The sequence below is a fragment of the Terrapene carolina genome, unplaced genomic scaffold (assembly GCF_002925995.2).
Source record: "Terrapene carolina triunguis isolate 2854851 unplaced genomic scaffold, T_m_triunguis-2.0 Scaffold66, whole genome shotgun sequence".
Lineage (NCBI taxonomy): Eukaryota > Metazoa > Chordata > Testudines > Emydidae > Terrapene > Terrapene triunguis.
The window spans coordinates 5,303,526-5,317,076 of record NW_020664417.1 but is presented as its reverse complement, the minus strand read 5'-3'; the positions used below and the strand labels follow the sequence as shown (position 1 = coordinate 5,317,076).

Here is a 13,551-nt window from a genome sequence, read left to right as displayed (position 1 = left end):
AAAATGAATCCCTGGATGATTAAAGATTTAATCACTAAGTAGCTGAAGGAGATCTGGTCTATTCTGTTGAAAAGTGTTAGTAACTTGTTTCAAAACTAAAATTCTAAAAACCTATACTAGGCATGAGAGTGTTCCAAAATTTACCTATTCCTGAATTCTGAAGTTTATAGACAATTTTATGTTAGAGAAAGCCAAATAAATGTGGAGATTTTTTTTTAACTTTTTGAAGTAGACTTACATTTAGGGCTGCCATTTTAAAAGTTTTTATTTGACATTTTTGAAAAATCAACAAAAAAATCTGCTCCTTTAATCACAAAAATGTTCATAGTAATAGCTTCTTTCAATTATATGTTAGTAGAATGTGTGTGTCATAGATTATATTTCATGGCTATATGGACTCTCAATATGACCTTAACAACATAGCTATGAGCAGCATCTCCTATATAGATATTATCTATGAAAATTTTATTAGTCTTATAATTCCTCTCTGTATACCTCACATTGGACTAGATAGTCAGCTAGTGTAAAGCAGTATAACGCCAATGTAGTCAAAGGAGCTACACCAAGTTATGTAAACTGAGGATCTGTTTCATCCAGATTATGTAGAGGGCATAAAGGACATTTGGTGGGCCCATGTCATGTAAGTAGTGACAATGGTCCTCTGGGCAGCTGAAGACCAGGAGAAACTCCTTAGGGACCCCTGTCTTCACCCCATGCCCAAGGTTTGTTTAGGGCCTGAGTTGGATATCTGGCTTGCTGTGGGAATCCTTAAAGTATTCGTAGGCTGTGGGGATACGACAATACCAGGTGTGTTGTGAAAGGGGAGAAATGGGGTTACTGCAGAAGAATGGCCAGTAATCTGTGGGAGCCAGGGGCTGTTTCAGGTGGAAATGAGGAAGTGGAATATTTTTCACAGGGCAAGGGATAGGTGAAGTGTTGTGGAATTGTGGGTGGAAAAAGGGGGTTGGAAGAGCCAAAATATATGGGAGATGAGGAAAGGTAGGGAGATGAGCTAGTATGAAGGGCCCAAGGTTTAGATTAGGTCTGGTGCCATACACTTGGAGCCCACTAACAGAGACTTCTTAGGGACCGCCCCCCCCCAAACCTTCTTTCCCACAAGCTTTAGCTATTTATAGTCATCAGGAGCTGACAAAACTAATTGAGGTGTCTGAGGGGATGGGCCGTCAGAGGAGCTTCAGAAGGCTGCAAGGCACCTGGATATGGTGGTGTCTATGACAGGAAGCAGGAGGGCTGGAGAATGAATAAATGGGTCAAGGAGCCATCAGAGTAAATGGGAAGGCTGTAGTTGGACAGTGGTGCTTGAGCTAGCTCATCCCTCTGCTCCACAATACCTTCTCTAGAGCGAGAGACACAGGACGAGAAGCCAAAAGGAAAAGGGAGACATCTAGTCAGACCAATACATAGGAAGTGACAAAGGCCCACCACATTTACAATATTTTTAAGTAACTGCTCTGATTTTCTGACTGTCCTTTTACTGAGCCAGGACTTACAGTAAAACAGCTTTTTTTTCCCCTCTAGAAAATTGTTGGCCTCCAATGTCATGCCGATACCCCACCCCAAAAGAAGTGTATAGAATCAGATTACAAATAGCAGCAGTGGTTTTGATGAGTAAATCTAATCATATTTAATCCAAATGGTGTCAGCCATTACAGTGATGACAGAAAAATGCTCAAGAGCAGGAATTAGTTTTAGTACCACCATTTACAGTCTTTTTTCTATTTTGTTTTCACCCAAAGTATGAAACACTCACCGTGAGGTTTACTCAAAGTATTAGTTTGAGATACTTGTCTCCACAGTTATAAGCTTTTCTGTTACAACTAATACCAATTCCATCTTGGCTCGGCTTACTATTTAAATACTGCTAGATGGTAAAATGACTCTTGACTAAATTATCCAGACTCAGATTTGGTCTTTTGCCACAATGAAAGCATTATAGAATGCTGGCTGTAAAGCGTCATCCCTTGTTTTGTTGAAAAGGGATAACCAAAAGAACCCAAAGGAAACCAGGTAGACTTTAATTTTATTTTATTTAGAGGGGGCAAATATTGTCAAAAGGGGGTGTTTCAAGTGAGACCTTTTCCAAGATTTGACAGCCTATGTAGTATATATTTCTTACAATAAGAAATGTATGCCCTATTTATAAACACAAAAGTATGGTCTCTTCCTGCAAACAATACCACATGTAGTACTAATGAGTATAATCTACTGCAGGCTAGAGTACTAAATTTGTATTTGCAGTATGTACAAATTGACTTAGTAGTATATTGAAAGGCATATCCATATACACATTCTCATTTTATATACATATTTAAAATGGATGAATGATTCCTTCTTCCCTGTCTTTCCATAGCACTAAAGAACATTAAAAATACAGCAGCTTTTTGTAGTGCGCCAAAACACACATTATACTGTCAGTACAAGTTCAAAATATAGATATTTTCAAATAGTTTTTTATATTAAACTGAAATGAAAAGGGGTTATAAAGGATGTGTAAATCTAAACAAACATTTGTCTTTTGCTATATTACATTAAATTTAATTCAAAAGAATACCTACCTACCTCTTAGATAGCATATTTCATCCATAGCTCTCTAAGCACTTTATAAATAAGGTCTATACCAGTGATGGGCTGCGTGCGGGCCGCAGGTTGCCTATCAGAGTACTCTGATTGCGGGCTGCGAGACATTTTGCTGACGTTGACCATCCGCAGGCACACCACACAGCTCCCAGTGGCCATGGTTCTGTTCCTGGCCAATGGGAGCTGTAGGAAGCGGCGGACAGCATATCCTTGCGGCCCCTTCACCTGCAAGCGCCGCTTCCCACAGCTCCCATTGGCCGGGAACAGAGAACCGTGGCTACTGGGATCTGTGGGGCGCAGTGCCTGCAGATGGTCATTGTCAGTAAAATGTCTCATGGCCCGCAATTAGATTACCTTGATGTGCCACAGGTTGCCCACCACTGGTCTATATGATCATCCCCCTTTTAAAATATAGAAAATGAGGCACAGAGGTAAATTGTCATGCCCAAGACTATAATATAGCCCCTAGGCAGGTTTCTGTTTAATAAAAGTTGGAAATATAACCTTTTGGGGAGTAATATTATATAATATGAAAGCTAGTCTCCCTTCTCACAGGAGACAAATGTTCTTAAAATTCACTTAAATTTGTAAGAAAAGTAACACTTAGGAAAAGGAAGGTAATGGCAATGGCTTGAGCCAGGCACAGTTCAAGCTTTCTCAGTCAACTCTTTCCAGTGCACCTCAATCTTAACTAGTAATACTTGTGATTCCACTTTTAACATATCTACTATGTCTATAGATACCACCATGACTGCTATTTCTTCTAGGAGGACCTCTCAGCACCCTCTCTAAATAGAGGCATAGGGAAGCTCCCTCTTCCAAGAGAGTAGTTACCCCTCTGACATAACTGCGTAATGTCTTATATGGTCACCTGAGCACTTGTTGGTGGCAAGTTTGTTGCCTGATCCTCTGCTGGCATGAACCTACTGAAGTTAACATCACAACATTGATTCAGGCCAGCTGAGGAGCTGATCCTGGGTATTCACTACTTGGAATAATATTCAGTGAAGTATGCTTAATACTTCTCACCTTCTCAGACTTCCAAACACAGAGCAATTTCCCCTCAACTGACAATAGCTAGTCTCTGAAGCACTTAGAATAGGACCTGCAAAGAAAGTGCCCATTTCCTCATCCACGCAGAAGGCACAAGATGTAGGGTTTTCCTCATTGTACTTTTTGCATAAAGACTTCTCTTCCCTGTTTTTGGTTGAGCTCTTCATAGAAGTCCAGAGAAACAGAGAAGGAGCTTTCTCAACCCTTAGCTAAAGGGGTGAAGTGTTGAATCGTCCCTCTCAACAGCATCAGGCATTTGGGGAAATGGTGGTCACCAAAAAAAAGGGGGGGGGCAATTAAAAAACATTTGTTACTTGTGATGTCAATCTCACTAGTATTTGAGTCATCTAAGCTCTTCCAGGAACAGGGTAGACAAGACCTGAAGTTTCTTATATGAAAAAATCCACTAGAAATAAGAAACGAGGGTAGACAGACAAAGCAAAGCCCCCTTAAAAATCACAGAACACCCACAAAAACAGCAGTTGAGACAGAAGGGTGTTACTCCTCTGCTGTAGCAGGTGAATAAGGGCAAGAACTGACTTTGTAGTAAAGGGAAATCTGTAGATGAAGCCCTCAGCTGCCCCCTCGCCACTGTTTTGCAAAGCACAAACATGCCAGAAACCCAGACCAAATTTCAGTCTTTTCTCTCCACCTGAAGAGTCTGGAGCTATATTTTCTGCTTCCTATGCAACGTAGCATAAGAAGTGGGGAGGAGAGTTAATAGAGAGAGCATGGGAAACAACAGGCAATATTGTTGCTTAGAGACATTGAGCTCATTTCCATTAGTATCTCCACCTAGCAGCTTCATACTTCTCTCATGCATCAGTTTGACCTTGTCACAGTGTAGATTGGATGGACACCAAGATGCAAACTCCATTTCTAGAAAGTAAAAGCTACAGCATTATCTAATTTGTCTCTACATCCATGTGCTGAATTTTATTTGTAAATATCATTGGCATAACCCCTAAAAAGTTTGCTTTATAGCTGCACAAACACTGTGTACCTGCAAATTTTCCACCCACTGAGTTAGAGTCCTAAATAAAGCCTACCACGTCCTATAAAAATATGAACTCACTGGATACATGTGAATTTAATAACTGATTTCTATTAGGACCTGTGATAATTTCAGCATCTGTTTGAAGCACTAATAGCACCAAGTCTAGAGCTCTGCGCCATGCCTCCACCTTGGGTGTAACATTGTCATATATCTTTACAGCCTCCTGGGGTTTAGCTGAAAGACCAAACTCCCCCATGACCTTATCTCCCTTATTGAACTCTTTCAGAATATATGCTGAAGGAGAACCACAGTCTGCTGCTTTTTTGAGATGATGCTCAATGGAAGTGCTTGCTTCAAACTCTGATGCATAATGAGCAGTGTTACACATGACTCTTGAAAGGTACTGATGCCAACCACTTGCCAGAGCTTTAAGCACAACTGGTTTATACTGTGTCAATGATTTTGTCAGCCAACAAGATGACATGTAAAAATCCCCTGAAGGTTTTTTATCTGGTTGCTTTAATGATTGTTCTTCAAGCGTCTTAAGATGACTGAGGCACAAAAGTTCAACAGCACCACCTCCAGGAAAAACTTTCTGGTCAGTTAGAGCATGATGCAGGCGATAAGCACAAGTCCAGAACTGATCTTCAGTGACTTGCATCTTTGAAGTTACTGTGCTACTAAGCACAGCTGTTACCAGATGAATTCCTTCAGCTTTTATCCTGATTGGCACTTTGTTATCCAATTCCATTGTGCTCAAGTCACCAGTTCTCCAGAAATCCACCCAGACACTGCTACCCATACAATGACTATTTACCTGGGAAAGGTATGTCACCAGCTGCACTCCTGTGCCCTTCCCAAAAGCATGTAGCACATTGAGAGTTACTGGATTGATTATCAATATGTTATTCAGGATGCATCTTTCCATTAAACTTTCACACACATTTCCTTTTACCAAAACTAAATTTACTTTTGCTTGTATTAAAATATCTAACACACAATTTATCCATAAACTTTCTGAGCTACTTTCTTGTAAACCTACATTTTCCGATATTGTTCTGACATTTGATGGTCTATTAAATCCCAAGTGACGATACTTTTCCGTTAGATCACCATCTACAAGAAGAATCTGAAGCGGTCTATCCTGAAGTTGCTTGGTAACAGTGGCTTTCTCTGGTGATACTAAAGTGATATACCCTGGACACACACAAGAATAATGTTCAGACAATCCTGGTAAACAGCATGTCACAACTTCTGCAATATTAAATTGAGAAGAACCTGTGTGATCAGCTACTTGTTGCTGGCATCTGACAATATCCTGTACCAATTTCATGCTAGACTGATTCCCATGGCTAAGAGCCATTGCCAATTGTTCAAAATCATTAAATTCATAAGGACATGCTACAGGCCCAGTGGGAGGACCCCCAAAACTGTCTACTTGGAGTGAACAATGTTTTTTTCCTGGAGTGTTAAAGTATCTACTATGAGTTAATCTTGTTCTTTTGGTATAGCTGGATGCAATCAAACTGCTTCCAGGAACTGCAGGCATAGTTTTATTGCCCACTAGTTCAACCAATGAGGGTGTTATATAGTCTGTAGGGCATAGGTGTGAATTCAAACATCTGTTATGAAGATCGCAAGGGCTTGCTTGATGAGAATGAAGGCCTTCTGGAACACTTTCTTCTTTAGATACAGGAACCTCTTTAAGAATATGCACAAAAGGATTTAAAAAACTGTTAGCTCCAATACCAGGAGTTTTATTTTCAATAATTTGGGGCCCCAAACTGCTAGAACTGAAGTGAATGGGAACAGAATCAGGCCCTTTATATAAATCATGTACTGAGAGCTGAAGACACTGGACTTTTTCACTGCAAGAGTTCAATCCTTCAGACATCACAGATACTATTAGTGAAAAAGGAACATTCTGCTGAAGGCATTCAAGTACAGCACTGCTCCATACACCAATGAGAAATAACTGGGTAGTCATTCCAGTTTTATATTCTTTGTTCTGTGCCTGAATTGTTTCATTAAGAAGCTGTCCCACTGCACTAGTTAAATCCAAACTTTCAAGAAGTCTAACTGCAGAACAAGTCAAAACACTCTCATTGGTGCTTTCATCTACAATAAATTTATATGATTTTACTGGCCCTAAAAGTGTTCTTCCTATTGATGCTAAAGATGAAAGCTGCTGAAGTCCAATGTGACGTCTTCTGTTCACATTTCTGAAAGCCATGATCAGCAGTCAATATCTGTAAACAAAATACAAGTTTATTGCTTCTGTCCTTATTGTGCTAGACTTCACAAAAAATTATCTGTACACAATATATAATTAACAAAAAGTAACTGAATACAGATTGGGTGAAGTAATTTTACACTGCGTGTATTGTATTATAAAATGTTCATGTCGGACGCATGCAGTTGTTGAAATGTTGCACTGCAAAGACATTACAGAAGATTTTTTCCTCAAAATTAAAAGCTATTTTAATTTTACCCTATAAATCAAATATTTTATTTAATAAAGCAGATCAGATTTAATAATAAAAAAAGACCACCATTCCTTAAGACCATACCCAAACCATTCCTCTCCCGACTTCTTTTCTTATGTCAAATCTTGCATTTGTCTTATTCAGAATGCATGTTGTTAGGGCTGGAAACATATCTTGTCTGCAAACAGTAGTAGGCATAGGTTTTACTACCCTTAGTGATACCACTGACTTCAAACTGAGCTGGAAAGGGACCAATTACCGTATTCCATTCCCACTCAATTGCAGGCTCTCCTAACATAGTCATGAAAAAATGGTCTAAAGCAGGGGTTCTCAAACTGGGGGTCGGTACCCCTCAGGGAGTCGTGAGGTTATTACATGGGGGGTCGCGAGCTGTCAGCCTCCACTCCAAACCCTGCTTTGCCTCCTGCATTTATAATGGTGCTAAATATATTTAAAAAAGTGTTTTTAATTTATATGGGGGGGGGGGTTGCACTCAGAGGCTTGCTATGTGAAAGGGGTCACCAGTACAAAAGTTTGAGAACCACTGGTCTAAAGCCATACTTTTTATGCCTCATGAATAAAATACAAAGATTTTACAGCTTGGACTTCAAAGGCACTGCTCAGAGAAAAACAATTTTAAAATCACTTTAACGTGTCAAAACTGAATGCCTTCTCTTTCCCTATATAACCTCTCCACTCCACAGCCTCTTTCAGTGTGGAACCATCTGCTCTCCTCCCTGTCACTCAGGCCCATAAACTGGTAGTCCTCTTTGACTCCTCCACCTTACTTGCCCCAAACGTTCAGTCCATTTACAAATTACACTGCTTCTCCCATCACAAGATTTCTAAGGGCATGTCACTCAGGAAAGTTAATTCACTGTGAATTAAGCCAAAGCAAACTAAGACCACTTTACTTCTGACCAAGAGCATCCACAGAGGGGTTTAATAAGCTTTAACTAATGCAATTTAAAGTCACAAATTTAGTTAATTTATCTGAACTTGCCTGAGTGTCCCTATGTAGGCATGCCCCAAGATCCAAACTTTTCCCACTGACCCTCTAGCTAAAATTCTTGTCCAACCCCTCCTATTCTAATATATTACCTTCTACTCTTTGGCCTCTCTGACACCCACATAATCCCCCCTCCAGACTATATAAAATGCCACTGCTAAAATCATCTGCCTTGTTTGTTGTTCTGACCATGTCACCCTATCTTTGAATTCCTCCAATGACTTACCCTCCTGTCCCACAGTCAAGATCAAGCTTTTTGTCCCCACATAACTTTGCCTTTACTATTTATTCATCCTTGTCTCTTTTCATGACATCCCCCGTCCACCTTCCATTCCATTAACAAGGCTGCCTAGTAAATCTTTAAAGTTCTGCATGCAAGACACCAACATTTTTACAGGTTAATTTATACATTTGTTCCATGCAATGTCTTTGTAGGCCACAATGACGAGCCAAAAGTATCTTACCTCTGAACTAAGGCTTAAAGGAACCATTGAAGTTTGAATTGAACACAACTTGCTTTCAATTTACTTAGTAAGACTTAAGTAAAATTTAAGTCAGTTCCAAGAGAATCACTGACTCAGAATAATTTTATTCCACGTCTATAATTATTGTGATTATTTTTAAAATAGGATTTTAAATAAGCAACTCATTTTAACTTCTGAAATTGTACTGAAGAGGGATGGGAAGGGGAATGTGCACCTAAAAAAAGAAAAAAAGGCCTAAGTGTTTCTGGCAACTTTTCTTGGCAGCCTCTTGTGGTAATAATCTAGGCTTGTCATGCTATCTATCAGTGTTTTCCACAAACAATCCTCCTTTTTCATTAGTGGAATCCTTAACAATTTTACTTGCCAGTTACACCATTATTTCTTTATTTATCCAGACACTGTGGCGAATGAAGACAGACACAAGGATGGATTTTAAGCAGGAGGCTGAAACTTCATTAAACTTGTGGGGAACTTGCTGTCCTGTCACCCATACGCTCACATACCAGACATTTTAAATGGTTTCAGTGCAGGAGTTACAAGGTTCCTACCAAATGAACCAATAACTTAGAGCAGACCCTCTCAGCTTACTCCTAGGATTCAGCTCACTCTTCTGAATCCTATCAGTATCCCCACCACCCATGAGGGGGACAGAGGTTACTAAATGGTAGGAGGCATCAGCCCGTGAAGGCCATAACGTCTTCCACATCCCATCAGCACAAAGCCCAGGTCTTCTACTTCTGGGAATCCTTTTTAAATGCACTGGAAAGTGGCTGCAAGGTGCAACAAACTAACATCCCTATCAACTACCAAAGCTATGTCCACACAAACTGCTGCAGCGGTTCAGCATAAACGCTCACTACAGTGAGGGAAGGGGTTCTCCTGTCACTGTAGTTAATCCACCTCCCCGAGAGGCAGTAGCTAGGTTGATTGAAGAATTCTTCCATTTACCTAGCACTGACTACACCTGGGGTTAGGTTGGCTTTTTCACACTCTTGAACAACAGAGCTAGGTTGACCTAACGTTTTAGTGTAGACCTGGCCTCAATCCTATTCCTATTTAACCTAAGTGCACCTCCAGGATGCTGAGAGGAAGGGGAAAAAAAGAAAAACTCTACCAGAACTATGAGAATTTGGCCCCAATAGAAGAAAAACCCCTTCCTGACCCCCAGACAGGCAACTGGTCAGGCCAGCAGCATCTGCAAGACACAGCTGTGAAAATATACTTACAGGTAACAGGGTGGGGCTGCTGAGCAAAAAGAGGCTCCACATGGGCCAAGCTAGGGTTTAAATTATGAAAGGGGAAAATGAGAAACCAATCAGCTCCCTTCCTCTCTAGCTGGCCAGTGAGTAGATAAAGCCTCTGGAGGGGGAAAGGGCCACCCCTGCACACACCCCCCCCACCAATGAGTGGTGTTCTCTCTGTTTCTACTGGGACTGACCCAATCACCAGCAGTCCCATCAAAGTTTTCTACCTGTTGAGGAAGATGTGCCTCAGTACTAAACCTGTGCTTCTGCATGGGGGTTAAGAGGCACCTTGGTGCTGTCTATCAGATGAGATGAAAAACCAAAGTCCTGTGATTTGTGATAACAGATACGGTGGCACCTTCTGTAAAACAGAGGCAGTCACACCAGCGCTATGGTCAAATTCCAACACTGTCAATTACAGACTGTTCACCTAAAGTTTCCCCTGGTATTTCAACTGAAAAAGGTAATCCTCACTTCCTGTCCTAAATCTGGACTGCTGCTGTAAAACAGATGCTTCATTTCAGCCTACAGGATATACTAGAGATGTGAAGTAATCCCTACAATGCTATGTATAACTTGTATATCGGGTCATAAAGCAATTTGGGTATCTTTTGCTTGAGACATTTTATTTAAAAGAGCCAGGATACTCATTTTTGAGCTGTAAAAGGTTGTAACTTTTTTCTCTTCCATCATGCATACATGTATATTGGTAATAACCATAACATACACGTGACTGTAACACAGGAAATCAACATGTAGTACAAGACATTGCATTTAGAATATCGTTGTTTCATACTTCTTTCTCCCCACTTTCTCCACCCATCAAAAAAAAAGAAAAGAAAAAAAAGAAAAGAAAAAGTTAGTTTGGGTTATATTTTCAAGTTACCTAAATCAGAAAAGGCCAGGGAAGGGTGAAGAAAGAAAAGGAGGAAGACCCTGTAAGATAACAAAAGAGTAAGAGGTGGAATTGTCTATGGAGAAGCATCAATGGAGAAACTGAGGCCTTGTCTACACTGCAAATGCTTTGCCAGCCTAGCTACGTTGGTATAGCTATGCTGGCAAAGACCCGTAGTGTAGACACAGTATATGCCAACAGAAAGCCACGTCCGAGTGACATCAGCTACACCGACAGAAGCACTCTTCTGTCAGCACAGCTGCATCTACACTGGGGGTTCTTCCAGCATAACTATGTCACCTAGGGGGTGTGATGTTTTAACTAGCCTGAGACCCTTTGACTGCCTTAATGGGTTTTTACCAACCCTACCTGACTTACAGGACCAACTCCACTGGAAAGCCTATCCTCTGTAAACAGCAGAGCAGAAGAATACTCTTTTTCTAGAAAAGAATTTGTTTCATTGCATCATCTTTTTTGGCCTAAAATTGCATCTTATTTTTACACTCTGAAGTAGAAAGAGAGACCGTATGTTTGTATTACTTTGCTTTGCTTTCCTCAGTAGCATCTTAATCTTTAAAAGGTCTTTCTACACTATAACATTTTGAATCAATTTTCCAGCTCTTAGTATATTATCATGAAGTGTTAGTAAAAACTGCTGAATTGTCTGTACATAAGTGCACATACCCACCCACACACCCCATTGCTAGCCCTGGTGGAGCTGCAGTTACTGGAAAACTGGCAGCTGAAAAATGTTTTAGTTTACTATGAACCATGCAGAGTAACAGCAATTCCTTATCCCATCTACCTCAAGCATATTGCTATTTGGAGACTGATAGTTTCTCAGAAATTTTTCTGGCTAGAGACAGGGGGCTTGTCTACACTTACAGTACTGCAGTGGCACAGCTGCACTAGTGCTTCTGCAGTGCTTAGGGAAGATGCTACCTACACCGACTGAAGAGCTTCTCTGGTCAGTGTGAGTACTCCACCTCCTCGATAGGTGGTCAGGGTCGGCTCCAGGATTTTTGCCGCCCAAGCAGCAAAAAGAAAAAAAGTGAAAAAAGCCGCAATCGCGATCTGCTCTACCGCCGCCGTTTCAGTCTTCGGTGGCAATTCGGCGGCTGGTCCTTTGCTCCCAGAGGGAGTGAGGGACCCGCGGTCAAATTGCCGCCGAAGAGCCGGACATGCCTCCCCTCTCCGTTGGCCACCCCAAGCACCTGCTTGCTGGGCTGGTGCCCGGAGCCGGCTCTGGAGGTGGTGCCTATGTTGAAGGGAAAAGCCCTCCTGTTGACATAACACAGTCTACACTTGGAGTTTGGTTGGTATAATTGCGTTACTCAATTATGTAGTTATTTTACAGTCATAAGTTGGCAGTGTAGACCAAGCCTTAATCTTAAAAGACTGCATTTCTTTTTCACTTGAATACATACTTGGGGGGCTGGGCAGCTATGTACTTGGGGGGCTAGCCCAAGATATCACCCATGCCACCACAGCCACCCTGCTATTTTTACCATGCTTGTTTGGGTGGAGTTAGTGTGGGTCTATCTAGCTGCTCTGGGAAGCATGCTCCCAGCAGTTGTGTAGACTTACTACATCCCTAAACCACCAGCAGCTGCAGAGAAGGGGGACTGTCTGTGCAGGAGCCACTTATGCAAGGTGTTGCACAGTGGCAGTATCATAGCTAATGAGATTAATCCGAGGCGTGATTATTGCTAGTTGAAAACTTTTCCCTAAGTCCTTTAAACATTGCCAGAGTGGCATAAAGGGGACACATAGCTCAATGGAGAATTGCCCCCTCCTTTTTTTATTTTAAATTAATGTCTAGAACCTGAAGTTAAATTTTGCAACAGGGATGGTAAATTCCACAGCATCTCAGAACTAGGGTGACTAGATAGCAAGTGTGAAAAATCAGGACACTTTTTTTGGGGTGGGGGAGAGGGAGCAGATGTATAGTTGCCCACATAAAACAAAGCCCCTAATAACAGGATGGTCCCAGTAATAGCAGGACATCTGGTCACCCTATCTCAGAACACACTGGGCCCTGAGTAGGTGCATAGGCATCAGATTGTCTACTGCTGCATTCCTGACTCTACCTGTTTGCACGTAAGGAAGGTATTCTTCACAAGCTCTAGTATTGTACTCAAGTCGGAAACTACATAGCCCCCCAGACACTTTCTCTCCCAGGAATGCCTCCGCCTAGACCAGCCCCTTGGAGCCACTGCGAAGGTGTCTCAGCGGAGAGGCTCTCTTCGCAGCCCATCCTTCACAGGTGCTGGCCCCACCGTGCATTCTCCCCGCCAGCCAGGCGCCCCGCAGGCGCTGTGCCCGCAGTGAGGGGAGAGAACACGGATTCCCGCGGGAGTTACTAGCGCGACCCCCGGCTGGGTTGTTGTTACCCCAGCTGGGAAATGGACAAACCCCACTCACACAGCAGCTGAAAGCCGGGTTCCGCGGCTTGGGCCCTCACCAGAGGCAGGGCTGCTCTGCTGCCCGTGTGGGATCGGGACACCCGCCGCCCCTGCAGCCGCTGAGCCCCGCCAGAACTACTGACCGCTCTCCGCCGCCAGCCCCGCTCTCGCTCTCCCTCACGCGCAGGGGAGGCCCGGGCCGCCCGCGGAGGAGGGTCACTGCCGTTCTAGACGCGGCCGAACAGCCGCGCACGCAGCGCGGGATTTCTGTCGTTTCGGGCAGGCGCATGCGCCCAAGCTCCCGGCGGCAGCTAAAACGGGGATTTGTTGCCAGGACAACGACGCCTGCGTTTGTAGTGTGTATCCAAGCCAACGGACA

At 42.4% G+C, this 13,551-nt stretch overlaps 1 protein-coding gene and 1 pseudogene across 2 annotated transcripts; one reads left to right on the top strand and one right to left on the bottom strand.

The window, feature by feature from the left end:
- Positions 1–2,968: 2,968 nt before the first annotated feature.
- On the bottom strand, positions 2,969–13,395 carry BBS12 (Bardet-Biedl syndrome 12). Of its 2 annotated transcripts, none has more exons than XM_024212927.1 (2): positions 13,316–13,395; positions 2,969–6,897 (listed from the first exon to the last, which is right to left on the bottom strand). In XM_024212927.1, the coding sequence occupies exon 2, from the start codon at positions 6,879–6,881 to the stop codon at positions 4,707–4,709; it is 2,175 nt and encodes a 724-aa protein (XP_024068695.1). In that variant the 5' UTR covers positions 6,882–6,897; positions 13,316–13,395; the 3' UTR covers positions 2,969–4,706. The 2 variants fall into 2 exon arrangements, with proteins under 2 accessions (XP_024068695.1, XP_024068690.1); XM_024212922.1 differs by lacking the exon at positions 13,316–13,395 and adding an exon at positions 13,192–13,278.
- On the top strand, positions 12,420–12,601 carry LOC112115938 (annotated as a pseudogene).
- Positions 13,396–13,551: the final 156 nt, after the last annotated feature.